At 42.0% G+C, this 20,197-nt stretch overlaps 1 protein-coding gene and 1 long non-coding RNA gene across 3 annotated transcripts in view; one reads left to right on the top strand and one right to left on the bottom strand.

Annotated features, from left to right (window-relative positions):
* The window catches only part of LOC138913778 (uncharacterized), a 43,343-nt gene extending 29,650 nt beyond the window's left edge, over positions 1–13,693 (bottom strand). The window contains exons 1-2 of one of the 2 annotated variants that reach the window (XR_011419619.1): positions 13,384–13,693; positions 12,048–12,178 (exon numbers count right to left, since the gene is read on the bottom strand). This is a non-coding gene — a long non-coding RNA (uncharacterized lncRNA). The remainder of the gene's footprint in view (positions 1–12,047; positions 12,179–13,383) is intronic. The other variant, XR_011419620.1, reaches the window with a different exon arrangement.
* LOC108055901 (hornerin) overlaps positions 1–17,064 on the top strand; it is an 86,344-nt gene extending 69,280 nt beyond the window's left edge. The window contains exons 5-7 of the mRNA XM_017139458.3: positions 1,863–2,678; positions 2,992–4,755; positions 16,931–17,064. Of these exons, the coding sequence (XP_016994947.2) occupies positions 2,010–2,678; positions 2,992–4,704 (2,382 nt within the window). The 5' untranslated portion in view covers positions 1,863–2,009 and the 3' untranslated portion in view covers positions 4,705–4,755; positions 16,931–17,064. The remainder of the gene's footprint in view (positions 1–1,862; positions 2,679–2,991; positions 4,756–16,930) is intronic.
* The last annotated feature ends 3,133 nt before the right edge of the window (positions 17,065–20,197 follow it).

Here is a 20,197-nt window from a genome sequence, read left to right as displayed (position 1 = left end):
GAATAATTTTACAAATTTTAAAAATTAAATTTAAAATTTAAAATCAACTCGTGGCACGTGAAAATCTCGAAACGTGCTCATCTCTAAGCCAAACATGGGAAAGCTAACAAAAAAGGAAAAAGGTGAAAACAAAAAAGGCAAATACGCAGGCACAAACATTTCCGAGCTTTGTTAAGTGGAAAAGAGATGGGCATAGAAGCGAGATAGCGTTAGACTTTTCCGGAGGGCGAAGGACGAAGGACGGAGGGTTTGGGGCGAAATAGAAATATCTACGGGGCAATGGAAATTGGGTATTCCTACAACAGCAACAAGAGCATTTCGCTATATACCAGCGGATGGCTATCAATTTGATATATCAATCAGAGTGAGGGCCAAAAAAGGAAAACACGAATAAAAATCCAGCCAAGAGGAAGGGAAATTCATTTGTATTTTTTTTTACGTTTGCTCCGCCCATTTGGGAGCAGGGGGCGATTCAGCCAAAAGAGTTGTGCTGCGGTGTGAACGCTAATAGTCTGAATATTTTCCATCGACAAGAGATATTGACATTAATTAGTTGTGTAGAAGCATCAGTTAGGTTTTTTTTTGATTTATTCAAAAAAATGTTATATTTTGTTTAATATTTTAAGTTTAAGAATTTAATAGCATCATAATTCTATAAATAAATACTTGAGATATGGGCTTTTCTTCTGTTTATGACTTGTTTTTCTGGTTTTTATGGCTTTGCAGTTATTAATATCCCGTTGGTTGTATGGTAAATAAGGACTTTGACGTCTCAATAATATCCACAAAACAAATAAACAAACATACGAGTATAAGCATCGCATCTTAAGTCGATATTTGATATGGTTTTATTATTTTCCGTCCGTTAATAGACCCCTACCACCCCCCCAAAAGAAAAAAAACTTGGCCTTGAGCTAGGCTTATGTGTACTTGTATATATAAATATAAGTATTATTATATGTACGTTCCGGTTTTGTCAGTCTGTTTCCAGGATTATCTTGGACACACGCTGTTCCACTCCGACTCATAAAGGGCAGGCCGCCCTCTCTGATTGATTTATGTTTTTCCCCCCGCATAAAAGGGGGTGAGTATGGCTGGGGGAGGGGAGGGGGCTAAGGGTGGCTCTCGTCACTAGCTATTTTTTTCCCCACTTCCATCTTCTTGGCCTTCTTCTTCTGCTTCCCGGCTGGCTCATTTCTCCTTTGACTGTTAATAGCTTTAATGCTGTTTTATGGCATTTCGTGGAGAAAGGGCCACAATTTAGTGGGAGAAGGGGGTTGGAGCAGGGTTAGGACAGGGGCGGAGCTAAAGGGGCGCTGGTGCACATTGGAACTGGAAACGAAACCGAAACCGAAACTGAAACTGGGACCTGGCATGCCAACGCCAAATGTTTAACATGCGTGCCTCTTCAACACTTTGGAAAAATGTAATAAAAAATATTATAACATTTAAAAGGACTTCTTAAACTAAAAGTAGGACTTATAAACTAAATTTCCAAACGCTTTTTAGATTTTATTAGGTATTTATATAATCAATTTTTTTTTTATTTATTATTAGGATTTATTTCCCCATTAACTGGTCCCATTTTTTCCGAGTGCATCTCGGCCGCCACTTAGTGTGGCAACAATGTTTGCGCATAAATAAATTGGAATCGACTGCGGGTGCGGGTCTCTTTGGGTCTTTGGAGCTGTGTGCTGCTCATAATTCCAGCTTTTATTTGTGGGATTTTGGCATGGCATGTCAGTCATGCATCTCTGCATCTCCCCCGAAAAATACTTGACCATGCTCCATGTTCTCCATTCTCCATTCTCCTTTTATTTCCTACACACGCTGATTAATGGCTTTCCGTTCTACCCACACAGATGATGATGATGATGCCCGACTCCTGTTGCTGCTAAATACCGCGGATATCCCCAGCCGAAAGTTCTCATCGAGAAAACTCCGCAAGAAACTCCGATCGACCTTTGATATTCGCGATATTCGATCTTTCATATTCGATATCCAACACTATGTATCCGGCCAGCGGCAGTGGAGGCAGTGCAGCGACGGCTGCCAAGTTCCAGAATCGCTGCGGATCGCCGCAATTCGCGAGCGATTATCCGCACCCACATCCGCACCAGCATCCGCACCAGACGACCTCGGTGGCGGTGCACAGCGTGCCGCCGGGAGTGGGCATGGCCTCCTCCTCGGGCCTGACCAGCGGTGGGTCCATGTCCATGCGCCACGGCCAGCGGGTGGTGGCCGCCGCCGCCTCATCACATCAGCATCCCAGTCAGATGACCCTCAACCACGGCATGGGCATGGGTCACAATCATGGCCTGGGAATGGGTGGAGGTGGTGGTGGTGGTCACAATCATGGCCATGCGGCCGCCACCTTGGGTCATCCCCATCCTCATCCACACTCGCACTCGCATTCGCACAACAACAGCGGGAGCAGCAACAGCAGCAGCCACATGGGACACGTCGGCTCGCATCTGATCTTCCCCGACGACATGGACAGCATCGAGTTCTGCATGCCGGCGGCGCCCTCCTCCTCGTCGGCCTCCTCGCAAAACGGGCTGGGCGGGATCGGGGATCAGTTGCTCATGGGTGGAAGCAGTCACGGCGAGGCGTTCACGGAGCGCCGGAGAAGGGGTCACAGCCGGCGGAGCAACCACAAGATGGATGTGGAGCAGCAGGTGGGTCTCGTTTTTTTGGTTATCGAAATTATCGATAGTATCGATACATTAAAAATGTATGCTTGAATCAGAACCAATATTAAAATTTAAATTGTATCCTAATTAAAGTGATATGTCGTTCAATGTTGATATTTAATGAGCGATACTATTCTTTTCCAAAATTAATAAAATTATTTAGCTTATTGATAACATCGATATTCCGAGCAAATCTTCGATAAAGCCTAAAGCCATCGATAGTATCGATAGTGCTATTAATCGTTTTCTAGGTTCTTAATCTAATCCCTTTCTCGTACTTTCTTCTTTCCCAAACCAGGTCAAGTGGTCTCGCAAGAACATTGCCGCCACCATGGAACGCTTTGAGCCCACGCCCAACACCCAGTCGTCGTCGTCCACTTCGTCGCTGGATTATGGATTCGCCGCTGGCGTAATGACGCCCAGCAGCAGCAGTGCCACTCCCTCGCACGGCGGTGGCGCCTCCAATCCCTCGCTGCATGTGGCCTTCAATGGCGGTGGCGGTGGCGGTGGCGCAATGGGCGGCAGTGGCTCCGCCTCGGGATCGGGAGCGAGTGGAGCCAGCGGCTCGGGAGCAGCTGCACCGTCGGCGCCCTTCAACCATGTCTATTCGTATGCCTACTACGAACCGGGGGCAGCCAAGTGCCACACGAATGTGCCAGCCGCCCAGGGAGGATCCGTCTCGGGATCGGGTACGAGTTCCGGATCCGGAGTCCAACAGCAGCAACAGTCGGGTCACTCGAAGAGTCCGCCACGCAACTCGATACGCGCCCTGCTGGCCAAGAGCTTCCGCTCGAAGAGCAGCAGCCATCACCATCACAGCGGTGGTGGTGGTGGTCAGTCCACCTCCAGTTCGCCGAGTGCCGAGGAGCGGGACCGCCACACCTACACCACCCGCTACGGGACCACCGAGAATCTGTACGAGGAGGTGAGCGAGCAGAAGATCCGCAAGGTCCTGTCGGACAATCGCATTGCGAGCGGCTCCAGTGCGGGCGTCAATGTGAAGGAGGAGCAGCGCCGGGTGCAGCACAATCACTTTCGGGTGCTCGACGAGCTGAATCTATCGCTGGAGGCACTGATAATGCCGCCCACACCGCCGGACGTGTCGCCCAGTCACGCCTTGGGCTCCGACGAGCCCTCTTCGAGCACCTCTGCGAGCTCCGTCGTTGGCGCAGTGGGCGGTCCGTCGAGCGTCGTGACCATGGCGTCCATAACGGGAGCCGCCGGATCATCGAAGACGGCCCAAAGACCCCGACGCGGTGGCCTTCTGGGCGGAGCGGCTGGCGGGGCCATCGCCTCGAACTCGAGCTCCGCCTCGCACGCCAGCCTGGAGAACCTGTCGAGCACCCTGAACAGCATGGAGCTGAAGGACCACGGCCACAGCAGCTGCATCAATCCGGAGTTCGACGAGGGCGACCTGGACTCGGGGTTCAGCGGCAGTGGCAGCAGCAGCGGAGCCAGCTACAACGAGAGTCTGCGGTACTACAAGTCCGCCACGCCCACCGGCCAGCTGCACCACCATCACAGCCACCATAGCCACCAGCTGCAGCAGCAGCAGCAACAGGCGCTGCACCACCACAGCCTGAACAACAACACCTTGCCGCACAACATGCGCAGCTGCCGATCCTCGACTGCCTCGGGCACCTCGACCTCAAAGAGCAGCATGGCCAGTTGTGGCGAGGATCAGGGCATTGGCATGACCTTGGCAGTGGGCGGCGGAGGAGGAGGAGGAGGAGGAGGAGCAGGTGGTGGTGGAGTAATGATGTCCATGCATGAGGCAGCAGGCGCTGTGGGCGGTGGAGGCGGCTCCCTGTCGCCCTTCAACTATCCACGCCGTTGCTCGGCGGATCAGCAGCGAGCCTCCGGCAGATCCATGGCCTCCGGCATGGGCGTTGGTCCCGGCGTGGGCGTGGCCGTGGGCGGCGGCAGCGGGATGAGCATGAGCAGCAGCAGCAACGTGGCCCTGTCCACCGGAGCGAAACCCAAGAAGAACTTCTGGACCATGAAACCGTGATGCTACAAAAAGGCGCTGCGTCACATTTGCAAGAAATGGACTATTGTTATGGTGAGTGGCGTTAAAGTTAAAAGAATATTTTTAATTATCTTAAATCCTTGAATTATAAGAGTTGCCAATAGGTTGTTTATTTAACCCAAAATATAAATAGTCATAGAACGTAGTCATGTCAAACTACACCCAAAGAAAAACTTGATATGAAACAATGATCAATTTGATATTATGTGGTATCTATAATATTTAGTATGTAATTAATACTACTGAGTACAGATTTTTTATTATTATTATGTATAAGGTCGACACCACTTCTATTTATTGCATCTATACTTCTTTTATTATTTTTTTTTATATATATATTTTTTTTGGTTCTTAAGTTTTTCTGGAAAAAGGTCCTGTACTAAACCTTCAACATTTTTTTATATTTTCCTATAGACTTTGCTCTCCTGAGCACCAAACCTTAATCTGCTTTTATCATTCAAGAGTCACTTTCCTCTAACTGATATAACCTCTCATGGCAAATCACGACATTCCCATCCCTGCGATTGCTGCAGTGATTGTGTTAAACCCTTTCAATAGTTGATTACTTTTTATGGCCGTTTTGTCATTTAAGATCATCTGCCATGATTATCAGCGTCACCATCTCGATATTCCCACCCCCACCACTCCAAATCCACTTCCACTTCCATCTCCACACTCTCTCTCTGCTTTTCGGGCATCAATTTCAACTTTTCAACTTTAATCATAATAAATTTGCGGCATCGTTTTCCAGCCACGGCCATGGGCCATGTAGCTATATAGCTTATGGCTCCATTTCACAATCAACGAGATACTTCCGCTGGCGAGGAAGCAGAGATCCGAGCGGGATATATAGGTATAGACATATTCCGCATTCCCAAGATAATAAATTTATTAACTGAGCCCGACATCATCATTATCATCCGGCAGAAGCGGGCAAATGTTTTCATCCCTTCTCAGACGAAATGAATCAATTAAAACTGATTGAACTCCATAGATTTCCTCCCCCTCTATATATATTTTTTTTTTTTTCCTCTGACCGAAAAATAAGAAAAATTCATTTATAACTGAAACTGGGCTAATCCGCATCGCTCATCAGTTTTTTTTTTGTGGGTGTGGGAAGAGCAGCACTTCGGATATGCCGGGACCACATATGCCCCCATTTTTATACTGGTCACGGGGATTACCCACCGAAAACCCAGATATAAAGCATGGGTGGGAAAGAAAAGGGAGCGGAGTGTCTGATCTGAACATTAAGGCGCCTGTTGAAATGTCCGCAGACCGAAAGATGCAACCATGGCATCTCTTTAACACCCCCTTAAATCCCCTCACTCCACTCACTTCCCCATTACTGGGTGTGTGAATAATACCGTTATTCATTGCATTTTGTTATAAATCTGTCAATTTGCACAATTGTGCGTACGAACCAAAGCTTCACTCGAAATAAAAATGAAAGATTTTGTGGCTATTAAATAGTATTTTTTCATACTTTCTGGGAACTGAAATATTATTAAATCTTGTTTTAAAAACTCTTTTTGTAGAAGTAGAAATTCTGTTGATAAGATTATAATTTAATATTTAGTATTTACATTAATGGCATTTTAATTCGACTTTTTCAAAAACATTTTTTATAAATTTAAAGAATGCATTTTTAAATTATTATTATTTTTTTAATGGTATTAAAAATGTAAATAACACCTTTTAATAAATAAAATTACAATTAAATGAAATAAGTTATTTTTCCCAGTGCAACGATGCTTTATGCTCTATGCAATTCGACAGGGTTCGCAAGGGGATGCAAGGCGAGTGCGTCGAGGGGTTGGGGGGTGGAAAGTGGATGGCAGAAAGTGGAAAGTGGGAGGGCAACACACTTCAGCCCTTGAGGGCAGGGTCGCACATGTGCGGCAGCCGCAGGGTGCACGCTCTTCGCGTTCCTTCCGCTCTTCCTGCGCTTCTCGCATTTCGCATTTCGGCGGCGACCATAAAAAATCTGTTGCGAAAAACTCGGAAATGCCTCCGAAGGCGAAATTATTTTTAATGGGTATTATTGATGGTCAGATGGCTGGGAAAATAAACTCAAGATGTTCTTTAGAAATGGGAAATTAGTTCTAAACACATAGCTTTACTATTAAATTAGAATATTGTGAAACAATTTTGAAATTTTTTTTTTATTTTGTTTTTTATGTGTCCTTGTTTAATGTTTTGATATATTCAAGACACATAGCTATTATAGAGACCAAGTTATCTTTCCAGGGTATTAAATGCATCGATTCCTTGAGTTATGCACTCGTTTCCTTCGCCGCCCAATGTTGTTGTTCCGTTTCTGTTGCTGTTGTCCGCGTGTTGATTTATATTCGAAACTGCGCCGAGGCGCAACTAATTTGCCTCGGGTGTTAAGTAGCATGTGAAATAAACGCAACGGGAGAAAGCCAAACACTGTAGGATGGAGGATGAAGGATGTGATGTGTGGAGGGAAATCTGGGCTTTCGAGCTGGGGGAAAATCAGTGAAAAGGGAAACTGCAGGCTGCATTCAATGCCGTTTGAATGAATGGATGCATATCACATGTGATATGTGTGTGTGAATGGTCCATTGCCGCTCTATGAATAAGTGACCGAGTGCGAGTGTATGTGTGGATCGGGAGGTCCCAACTATATGTATGTGCCATATAGCACTCCTTATTCAATCGCTGCTCCTCGCAGAGAATTTCCGGAGTCATTTATGAAATCGACCAAGAATGCGAGCACTCGTATTCATTCAGTGCACACCCATTCATTCAGTTTTGGGCCATTCATTCGGCAGTGCCTAGCATTCACCTTGAATTGAAGATATTAAAGGCAAGTTGGGAAGATCTTGAAATAGATTTAAAAACAACAAATTTGGTAGTTTTCTGTTCTTTAAAATATTATTTTATTTTTCTTCATTTCTTATTTAAAGATTTTCTTTTCGAAACGCTTCTATCTCCTTTCACTATAGAGATGAGTAATAGTGAGTAGAAATTACCCTCATTCCACTTTATCTCTGCTATTCATTTATTCAAGACGACTTTGCCGAAGACATTCATTTTTTGTGAGCATTTTCTGGGCACTCCAGACACAAGTTTTTTGGCTACAAGCCCAGACATCTCATCATCATCATCTGTATTAGAATTTCACCCTTGACCCTAACCCTCCTTCTTTTTCTTTCTCTTGCTCTTTTCGGGGACTTTACTCATATATGGTGACCCAAAACCGGTCCTTGGGCAAGTCTATCTGCAAACGATTTGTGCACACCCGATTTGACAGTCAGTCAGTCAGTCAGTCAGAGTCGCTTTCCGTTTTTTTTTTTTTTTTGAATGGGGAATGGGGAATGGGAAGGGGAAAACCCTTTCCCAACAGCCATTTCCCATTTCCCTTTGCGCCGAGAATCGTTTAAATGTAGCCAACAATAATAAAACATTTTAAACTTGCGCCGGCTAATAAAGCAAAGGAAAAAGAGCGGAAAAGAGGAAAAGGAACTTGAAATGAAATCAGAGCCACATCGAAATGGGAAAATGGGAAAAACGTCTGCTTTTCAGCTAGCCAGCTTTTCCTAGCTCTGGGCAAATATGAAAATGGATATCGGCAAGCAGGACGACGAGGACGACGATTTGGGGATTCCAGGACCGGACAATGGAGATAAGGAAAGGATTTTCGGGAAGTAGTGAGGGCAGGCACACATGTGCTGGGGAAATCGGGCATAAACATTCACTTAGCCATAATAAAAGCCAAGCCGCACACAAAGTACTCAAATGAACAACATTTCTATTTAAACAGACAGAGGGGGGGAAATCAAAGGGGGTCAGTGGGGGTTAGCAGCACCCCGCCTGGGGGCAAGCTGGAAATTTGTCAGAAGTTCGGTTGAATGAAGCCCCTGGTTGACTTTTCTCCGGCTAGATTGCGCCCGACTGATTAAAAATTGAACGATGAAGGCCCCCGAGACGAAATTGTTAAACTTGGAACATTTTTCGGGGGGCCTTTATTCTTATACAACACACACAGCCATTACACGGAAAATGAAGGTTAGGGTAGAATAGAAAATAATACCTATAATTTAGTTAGTATTATTTATTATTAACAACTAGAAATATATATATTTCGGACAAATGCAATTATTGGCTACATTTAAATGCCATTTTCAAAGGCAAAAAACAATTGAAAAGTAATTACAGCCACCATTTGGTGGTGAGGCCCTCTAATGATGGCAAAAACTTGTGTTAATATTGGGAAGAAAACAGGTGTGCAATTTAAATTGATTTTTTAGTTTTCCACCACACAAAATGACCATTTATTCAATGTGTTTAACATACGGTTTTAATTTCAATGCGAAAATTCGCCCGTTTGTGAATTGCGCCTTGCTTTTAGTGCCCCTCTGACATTTACAGCTTATTTTCGCGTCTCATTAAACCGAATTGTTGTCATCCCCAAAAATAGCGATATCCCGATGCGCAGTTGTTTCTGCGAGTGTAGCTGAGTGGAAGAAGAAAGGCGAAAGAAAACCTTAACCCGCTGGCGCCAAAGTCGCGTGGGTAGCACAATAAATTTGCAAGGACAAGGACCCGTTCGGTCTGCTCCTTTCATTGGCAAGGCGCCAAGCCATCGCCGGATCGTCCAGGGGAATGGCTAAGGCTACAGGCGGACACAAGGACAAACGGACAGACTTACGGACAGACAGACGGACAGACGGGGGCAATGGCGTAACGGCGGAGCCGGAGGACAATGGCAGGCGTAGAGCAATAACACACACTGAATTTTTGGGGGTGGCTCAACGGTAGCTGGTGGTGACATTGTCCGCCCTGCGTTCCCTTTCATACGTACAAGTGCACTGGAAAAAAACACACAGCTATTTAGAGAAGATTTTAAAAGTTACAAAATATTTAGTTAAAAATGGGTGTTCTAAAAAATGTAAAAATCAAAATCGAAATTCGAAAATATTTTAATAGGGCGAACTGGGTAGTATTTTTCTCATATTTTCCCCAAAAGCACTTTTCTCAGTGCACACACAGCACAAAGAGCCTGGGTACTCCCCGGTTTTTGGGGGTTGTCTAACCAAAATCACCCACCACTCGCTTGTCTAAGACGAAAACTGTAGTAAATAATTCTTTAAAGATTTAGAGACACTCCACCCGCACAATTGCAAATTTTTATGAGATATTCAAGGCGGTATTACATGAGGCAGGGGCGCGCCGGCAAAAAAAAGGGGGTGCGGCGGCGCGTGCTTGTCGCGGCTTTTTAGCTATTTTCAGTCAGTCAGTCGTACCGCTCGAAAGAGACAGAGACAGAGACAGAGAAAGGAAAAGAGAAGGAGTCTTCGTCGCCGACATAAGCCGGCCACATATCAAGATTAATTTTTTCCAAGATAATAAATTCAATGCAGATTAAATGGCAGAGACCATTAAATTATCGACTTGAGGTTCGCTGCGCCCACAGCTGGTGTTTGTTGTGCGTGGTTTAATATCGAGTGAGTGAGTGGGTGAGTGAGGGGAGAAGGGGGTTGGACTTTGGGACTCGAATTTTGAGACTGGAATCGAATCCAGAATCTTTGGCCATTGTTTGACGGCCCTAAGCTGATGACTGCATTAACATTAACAACGGGCAAACGTGCGTGAAGAGCAATTGATAATGCCAGATGAGATGAACTGAGGCTGAGATGAGGGACTGGGATGGAAGGGAACATTTGTTGCGTAATCAATTCCATTGCCAAATGAGACGCAGTTGTCAAAAGGTCTATTCGATTCAGTTGCCTTTGAAGGGCTTACTAACTAGGTGAACTGAGTCGCAGTGCCGGCAAATGATGTGGATTACACAGAACTATCAGTTCATTTGGTGTATTATATGGATGGTAGATGGATGTAGCTGTTGATTTAAAAGTAAATTTTAAAAATTAGATAATTTGATAAAGCTGAATTATGTGATTAGTTTCATTAGTAGACAATAAATCAGATTTAAGTTTAATTTATTATTATTATTTTTTTTTGTAAAATTATTATTATTATTATTTTGTAAAAAACAATATTATTTCTTCTAGGCCTCCTTAGTATAATTCTTTTAAAATCTACAGATGCTTTTTTCGTGTTCCTTGAAAGTTTTAATAGAGATGTACAACTCTCTGGGAATTTGCAGAAAAAAAGATGGCAAACTTGTAAGTGAAAACGGAAAACAAAACGCAACGCAGACACATCAATTACGACAAAAAGGGTGGAAAATGGGAAAATCGGGAGGCAGAAGAGGCGCAGCAGCTTCAATTGAACGCGATTCGTTGTCCTTTTTAAGTCTGTTTTTCCTTTTTGGCCAAGAAGCAGCGCGCCGACGACTGTTAAATGCAAACGACAGATCCTCTAACCAAACCGCCCCCCCTTTGCCACGCCCCTGCCACTAGCTTTATCTCAGCCCATCAATCAGGAGCAGAGCGCTAAAAACACAAAAAAAACAGAATAGAAAACAACAAAGCAGTGCAAAAAACAGAGAAATAGAATCTCAAAGTCAATTTTTTGGCTAACAAACAAACCGATTGACGTGTAGACCCCCGAAAAACCTAGACCATCGAAACTTTCCTTTGCTTAATCAATGTGTGGTGAGTGCTGGGACTGGGAAAGCAGGTTGGGGAAAATGCCGGGAAAATGGCGGGAAAATTGGTGGCAAAATGTCAAATGCGTTGATTGGAAAGCCGCGCCGCCGCCGTCAGTGTGACTAAAAACGCTGGCAAATCGCGTTTGCTTAATGTGAATGAGATTTGTTGCAAATCAGTGGGGTTAAAGGTAGGGGCTTGGGTTTCGGGTTTTTGAGTAAGGGTTAAGGTGAGGTGGCAAGAGGGACTTGTGTCCCTGCCAGACCGCACAATCAGTTTCCGTTTCCGGTTGCTGGCCGCACAATTAAGCGCGGCGTCGGCCATTTTGGCCATGTTGTTGTTGTTGTTTCACGGCGCTGGCTAATAAACAAGCGCTACAAACGAAGTGAGAGGTGGAAAAGCTGGACGAAAGGTGCCAAAGCGTCGGTTACACTGACAAAAAAATAGCGCAAAAATAAAAGAAAACAAAAAAAGGCTAAAAAAAAGTAATAAAGAAACTATCCTTAAAATATATATAAATAATGTCATAAAGCAAGAAATCAAAAAAAAACTATTGAAAAATGCAAGATTTATAAAAGAGTGACCAGATTTCAAATATTTTTAAAAATATAAATGTTTTTTAAAGCTAATGGAAAATATACTTATAATTTTCTTAGATTTTCAGGCATTTTTAGCTTTGGAAAATGAGTTTTATTTAATTTTGTTATAAATAGTTCATTTCTTAAACGTATTTTAAAAACTTACTATAAATCACGGGACTTTTGTTTCGAGTGTAAATTGGCATTCCTTGTTTGCTTTGGCCGTTGCCACTTGTTTTTATTTTATTTTTTTCATACTTTGGTCCTTTTCCCGTTGGTCCTTGGTCGCTTCATTAACTGTAAAAAATACACACGTTGTATATATGTAAATGAAGGCTGTTCTTGTTTTTGTTCTTGTTGCTATTATTATGGCCCCCATTGTTGTTGTGCCGCTTCACACCTTTATTTGTATTTGTGCAAGAGCTGTTGTTGCGAATGCGTTTTCATTTCGTTTGGCTTGGTTTTGTTTGCCGGCGAGCAGCGAACAAACAACGTCGACAATGCCGACATTTGGTCATCAGAATATATATCTCTCGTTGGGTGTGGGTGTGTTTGTTCCACCCAGAAATGCCACCCCCATCCCCCCATTCGAATGCAAGGAGGGTGGTGCAAAGACCGCCCGTTGCGCCAATTTATGACCTGTCAGAAATTTCCCAACACAACAACAATAACAACAATTTCGACGGCGGCGCCTTGAAGCAACTTTAAGTGCATGGCCCCAAAAAGTAGGCAACGATTTTTGCTTCTTTCCTTCGGGGATTTGATAAATGGGCGGCGGCAATGGGGGTTTGGGTTCGGTAACTGACCCACCATAACTTGGCCTCATTTAAAGAGATTTTCAACAAAAATAATTACTCAATGCACGTTAAAAAAAATACAAATTACCTTTAAGTTACTTGCAATTATTTTGATATAAAGAATGAAGATATAATTATATAATATACATGTTTTGGGAAATTTCAATTTATTTCTATTTATTTATATTTAGGTGTTTATAAACATTTTAGTTTACTTAATATTTATAAATTTTCAGAATCCTTTTAACAAACCCCGGGGACAACCCTCTTCTAAGCGAACACACATCTGTGTATTATTTTTGTATGAAACCCTTTTTGCAAATTTTCCCCTCCTCAAGGCTCTAACCCCACTTGACAATATGCAATGATTGTCCCAATCAAATTCATATTTCCCCACTTTAAAAATGATCCATTATGAGGACGGCAGATGGTGCCCTTTTATACACACCCAGACATACATATATAAGCCCTGTTCCACTCTTTTGATTATCTCCCCCGCCCATCATCAGACCCCATCAATACATAATCAGTTTTAAGTTTGACTTCCTGTCGCTGCCGCTGAAACTGAATGCTACCTGCTTACGACCCAATTCGTGTTTATTGCAATTTATATAAAGACTTAAACGCGCCCTTTTTAACCCCTCTTACCGCCCCTTATTCGGCGCCCCTTTTATGCCCTTTTGTTAACAGAATATTTTCACTTGCCCGAAATTGTTTTCTTCTCTTTCGCCGCCTGACGCGCAGATTTAATATTTCCGCACTATTGTCGGCTGGGCAGGTGCTTCGTCTTCCTTCTTCTTTTTTGTACCCCCTTTATTTTCAGGGGCGTGGAATAAAGGGGGGGGGGGGAGTTTCCATGACGTTGTCAGGAGGGCACATGTCACATGTCGGTGCCACGCCTTCGGGCCAAAAAGGAGGCGGCAGGGACGCCCACGCAGACAAACGCTTTATGGAGGTGTTGGCTCTCACCTCGGCCACGCCCCCTCCTGCTCCCCGCCCCCATTTCGGCTCAATGATGCTTTTTGACGGCTTTTGACTTTTTGGCATTGTTGTTGTCGCCTGCTTTATATTTATATTGACGCTTTTTTACGCACGCATACAGTTGTGGTCGCTATAATAGTTGTGGTCTCGGTTTTCCATTTTCATTTTCATTTCAAATTTAATAGTTAATTTAATTATTTTCCTTTTTTTGTGGCACCCAGAAAACCACTGAATAATTTCATTTAATTGCCTGCTTAAAGGTCTTGAAATGTATACCCCACATTTATTTATGTTAGTGGAGTTTAGGCAATTAAACAGTTGTGTAATAAATATTAAAAATAATTTATTATATATATAGGATAATTTAAGTCACAAAAATTGCAATGAATTTTGTTGTCAAAAAATATTTGGGACATTTCTTAAAAAGTAGTTTATGGAGCTAAGCTATTTTTTTGCTACCCTCTGCTGTGCGATTTTTTGTACTCCGAATTGTAGGCATTTTTTGTTGTTTGTATTCCATACTCTCCTCCATTTATCTCTTTGGCACTCTCATATTTTTTTTACCCGCTTGTGTGGATTTTGATGTCTGGCCGAAACGCAACGAGCCACACAATGACCGACAAGCAACTGACAGCCGCAGCCTGCCCAGCCACCCACCACCCACAACGAACCACCCACCGCCCACTTGCAGCATCACCCAGCACACAGCCTCTCATTCATTCATTCAGTCAATCATGCAGCCATTCAATTTATCGTTGACTTAACTTTTTGATGGTTACAAAATGAAATTTATGGAAACTTTGGAACACAGCCTTCCCTTCGTTTTCTCTTTTAGTGATGGGGGATTTTTTGGGTAGTCATTTTAAGAAGTTTTTGGAAAAGGGTTTATTAAGGGGTTAAGGAATAAGAATTGTTTACCAATTTGATATACAAAGAGGATAAAAGTGAGTTTCTGAGTGTAAAGAGTTTTATCTATTAAAGAAAATGGGGTTGATAATTATTTTTAAATATATTTTAGATATTTTATTTAGTGGGGTTATTATTTTAGAAAAATCTCTAAAACTAAGATAATTTTCGATTTATGCAGTACCATCACTGGTAACTCCTTGCCCTTTGCCCGCACCCATAAAACCAACCGAAAACCAACCCAAAACCACCCGAAAACCGCCCCAAACCCCAAGGCCTGACACTTGTGTTTGGGCATCCATCAGAAGTCGAGTCTGGACCGAAAAGCGAGTGTTATCTTTGCGGTCGCATCTATAATGGGTTTTGTCACGTTGCAGACGAGTCTGCACCCCTCCTTACTCCCTTGACCTACGCCCCTGCCTCTGCTGCTGCTGCTGCTGAGGCATGAAAACCCACGTCGACATCAATAAGCTTGAAACGAAAAGGTGAAAGGGGAAGGCAGCCCACTGAATGTGTGTGGCTTATTCGAAATACATTTGCCTGCTTAAGCCGATTTTAAAACTCAGTCCAGTTTTTATGGGTCAGCCGGGCGCTGAGCTCAGGTTTAACTTCCACCCCCCTTAATTATGCCCCCTGAAAAGTGCTTAATAACTTTGGCACCAAATGGCACCAGCAAGTGCATCAAATTGTCAGACATTTTCGTTGTTGTTGTTGACTTTGACCGAACAACCCGGCAAAACATAATTGTTAAAGTCCAGCAACGGACTTCTCTTCCCTTCTTCGCAATATTGCGGCAGAGGGTTTATATGGAACCCCTCCTCCACTTGGAGGACGTCCAATAAAAGCACATGCATGCAACAATAAATAAATTAGAACAAGGTGCGGTGTGACAGGGCCCAAGCCCATATTACGTAAAGCACTGAGAAAAAATGGGAGTGAGAGGGCTTCTTTAAGTGGAAGGATATGTCTGGAAGTTTTGCTGTTAAATGGAAAAATGAAGTTTAAAATGTAGCTCTATTTTATTTAGCTCTTTTTTAATTAATTAATTATTTAAAAAAAATAATTAATATATTTAAGGAAAAGCTAAAGTTAGTTTTTAAATATAAATTGTTGAATAAGACAGGGAAATTCTCCCTTCCTTAAAAGCTATTAAAAAAATGTTTAGAGATGGCAAGAAAGAAATAAAGAAAACTTTTAAATAAAATTAAATACTTTTAAATTCAAAAAATAATCCGAATTAACTGACTAAGGCGAATGTTTTGCATTTCCCCGCAGTGTTTAAGCTCTCGCTTAATAACGGGTTAGTCAAGTGGGTGGTGGTGGGCGTCAAATGGGGCGTCATAAAAGAGGGTGGGGGGTCTGCAGATAGGGCTACCGTTTTGTTGTCTGCTTGGCAGTCAGATGCAATTTATTGATAATATGCGGGCCACACAGAAGGAGGTAGAGGAGGTACAGGATACCCCTGAAAGTCAGCGCCAACTTTATGAGAATGCGACCTTTCTGCCATTATGTTGGTTATTTACACACACACTCTACACACACTCTTCTACACACGGCCACAGATGTCGAGGCAGTGCGCCAAAATCCAAAATCCAAAGGCCAAAAGCAAAAGCAAAAGCTGGGAGCACAAAATTTGTTGCACAAATTGTGGCAACAAATTTTAGCGCAGACAATATTCAGTTGGTTTTTGCAGGAGGAAAAGTCGAGCGAAGGGAAGTGAATATAGTAAAGTTGGGAGGAAGCAGAAGGGAGAGGGAAAAAGGAGAGGGGAAACGGAAGTGGATAAAAGAAGAAGCTGCCAAAAGTCAATTGCGGGAATCTCCTCACTTGACTTGACCAAAAAAGCCCCGAACTTGTTGAACTTGTAAGGCATCACAGTTCAATCGGTTAGGATTTCAATTCGTCCCGAATTTCTAACCAATGTGCAGCACTAGATTTTCACTAAATGTTCACTACCAGTTAACGGGGATTCCGCACACAAAGCTCAACTATCAAATATAAATCAAACTAAGGGCCAATAACGAAATATAAAAGTTATTTAAATCAAAACCCTTGGCTGGCGAAAACTAATTTTACAGCAGAGCGCTTTCGATTTATTTATTCAAGCGCCGGCTTTTATGCTTTTAAAGCTGACGGGTTTCCATTAAAATGGGATTTAGTTATTTGTGAGGATCGTTTTGAAGTAGAAATAAACTTAATAACTTTTGTATATATTAAATAATATTTTATTCTAATGAAATACTTAAAATAAATAATATAATTTTATTTATATTAAATATTATTTTAGTTACTAGTTATAAAAACACGAATTTTAACCCAATAAAGTACCCAAAAATAATTATATTTTTCAACTATTATTTTACAGGAATACAATACAAAGACTGCCTCATGCCATGCCATCCATTATTACCACCAACCCAACAGCGGCAGCAGCTACAGCAGCTACAGTAGCCGCAGTCGTCATCATCAGCATCAGCAGCTGACGTCATCAGCGTCAACATCATCGTCCACATCATCACTGCAGCCGCCCCAGAATCGCTACTCCCTCACCCAGGATCGCTTGAATCCCTTCGAGTTGGATATCTGCGATCAGGGGGAGATGGGCAGTAAGGAGGAGGAGGAGGAAGAGGAGGAGGAAGGTCAGAAGGAGGAACAGGATCATCCGGAGGAGGAGGAGGAGGAGCCGGAGCCAGGGAGAAGTTACTATCGCAGGAGTCAGATGAACCGGAGGCGCCACTACAAGTACGACGCCGTGGAGGAGTGCTGTCGTCCGATTTGCCAGGAGCAGCACTACGGCTCCATAGCGGATATGTTGTAAGGGGGGAGAGGATTATAAAAAGAAAGGGGGGATAAGGATATGGAATCACTTTAAAGCGAAACGCAAGGTACCTACAACAAAGTAACTAAAAAAGAAATGCATGAAATAGACAAAAGAAAAAGAGAGTATGATGAAGAACCCCCTGAAGAGGCAGAAAACGAACGATAAAAGCGATTAAAGGCGATACGATAGCCAATAACCGATAACCGACGAACGAATTGCGTATGTTGAATAGATGTATATCGAAGATTTTTTTTCCTGGCGGCCGATGAACATTTTAAAACTAATCGTTACTAAGCACAGAATTGATAAATATATATATTCAAAATATATGTATTATTAACCATCTGGCAGATCTGGCACCGCTATCTAATTAACTGTATGTTAGGCATATGTCTATATAGTATATACATATATGTAACCCGCACTCACCCCACGCAAAAACACAAACACACAGACACAAACACCCACACACCTTAATATATTTAAATATATATATATAAAGCTATATATATTTATTCATGTACATACGAAACTATGTTAAAGCCAATTTTTTTTATTGCATCCCGACTAGAAATACGTGAGAGCGATAATTTTTTTGTGGACGAACGTGGAGACTAGATCTAGAAGATTGCACCACCATGTTGTCTGCGCGCAAAGCAAACATGATCATTAAATATATATAAATCTAAATATATGCGTTTTTTTTTATTATTTATAACGTAGCAATGCTTGTACATAGAGTAAAGATTGTGGATTATAACTATACGAATATTAATATTAATAAAACAAAAAATGGATATTTAATAAAACGTGTTTTTTTTTTGGTAACCTAAGATCTGAGTGTTAAGCAAATTGTAAATAAATTTGGACACATAAACAATTTAATTGACGCACAACAACAAAACAGACGAAAGATAAGGAGAAAAGTAAAATAATCAAATATTTGTCAATGCCATTGTCAACTTTGAGTGTCGCCAAAAAAAGCGCAAAAAAAAGCAAAATCGATGGAAAAGCATTTAAAACAAACAAAAAACACAGAAAAGTAAATCTGTAATTTATGTGCATGTAGTTGAAACCGAAAACAGTTGGCAAGTTGTTCCACTTACTTATTGAAAAATGTGTCTTAAGCAAATGCATATATAAGCCCATACATACCTATGTGTATACTAAATGATAAATAGTAAATGTACACCTCCTCCGCCACACACACCCATACACCCGAACACAGCAGGCACTGCTATAGAGAAACATTGTAAAGAATTTCCATTTCATTTCCATTTCGAAAACTTTCCCCCAGCCAAACAAAAGTCCATTTTCCTCGACTCACAACTTCAACAATGAGGGAAAAGAGCTGTTAAAATGCCAACTGCAAGACCTCGAGCTTCGGCCAGAAATGAATTCCCTGAGACAAAGGACTAGGGATGTTGATTTAGTAGAGAGATGTGACGAAACCTCTAATTAAACAAGTTCTTTGGACATATTGGCTATTCGAAACCTCTCAAAAAGGTGTCTAAAAGTATGCTGCAATATATTTACTTTGTAAGCTGAAGTAACATTTTTATTGCATACTTTGGGCCATTTTAAAGGATTTTCATTGAAAATTTGTAGGGATTTTACTTATAAATCAAATTGTCTTATGTATCTTTCCGTACACTTTCCAAGTCCTGTCTATATCCTGTCCACAATTAGAAGCAAACGATGATGATAAGGCGAAGCACTATAGGGGAAATTCTAGAATCAAGTTGTAGCCGCTATGAGAAATGATATGATTGTCGAAACGAAAGTGGCGACTATTAAATGATGGCGCCCTTTCCACCACGCACACAATAAGAGAAAATAAAACTAAAGACACACACACAGTGACAGACATGCATATACAAATTACAAGATGAAATTACAATTTTAAATTCCCAAGCTGCACTTTGCAGACTTTTAAATGTCTACATAAAATATTAAAACGCGAAGTAACGCAGAAAGGCGCATTAGATATTGGATAAATCGTAAAATAAAGCAAAGTTTTAGCACAACCACTACCAAGAATATATGTATAACGAATATGGATCCAGGATAAAGAATCCGATCCTAAGAAAAACCGATCCCGATCATGATTACGATTACAATTACGATTACCAATTCGATTTCGATTACGATCAAAAGTGCTGGCGTTCTTTGGGTCTCGCTAGATGATTTGCTTTGCTTCTGCCACATCGCCCGATTTTTAATTTGCCGATGAATTTTCCGTTCGAAATTTTGGTTTTCCCACAAACAAAAAAAAGCTTAAAATGTGATATTTTATAAAAACTAATGAAAACGTAACGAAAGAACGCAGCACAGTACACTATATAGACAACCGATACGATAACGATAACGATTACGATACCGAATACCAACAACAACGGGCATTTAAACGAGAGGAGTTTACACCTTATTATGATTATTATTAATTAATGATTACTATTATACTAATTTAAGCGAAAACTGTAAGTAACGTTATGCATATGAATTATTACCAGAGAGATAGAACGTTTTAAGTCGAAAAGTGGAACTTGGCGAAAGAACTTGGCCTGGAAAACGAGAAAAGCGCAAAAGAATTAAATAAAGATTTAATGCAAAACGAAAAACCCCCAAAAGAAACGAACTACTTTTCTTAACATATCATCCACACGCTTCACACAGTGGACCGTGTGGAACTCGAACATGTTGCGTTGCATACTTTCGGGCTTGGCGAACTTGTTGCGAGCACGCGTTGCATACTTTCGGGCCGGGGCTGGAACTTGTTGATTTTTGGGGAATCCCCAAACTAGAGGATCT

This window comes from Drosophila takahashii, chromosome X, assembly GCF_030179915.1.
Source record: "Drosophila takahashii strain IR98-3 E-12201 chromosome X, DtakHiC1v2, whole genome shotgun sequence".
Lineage (NCBI taxonomy): Eukaryota > Metazoa > Arthropoda > Insecta > Diptera > Drosophilidae > Drosophila > Drosophila takahashii.
The sequence above is the reverse complement of the archived record's forward strand: the minus strand, read 5'-3'. Positions and strand labels throughout refer to the sequence as shown.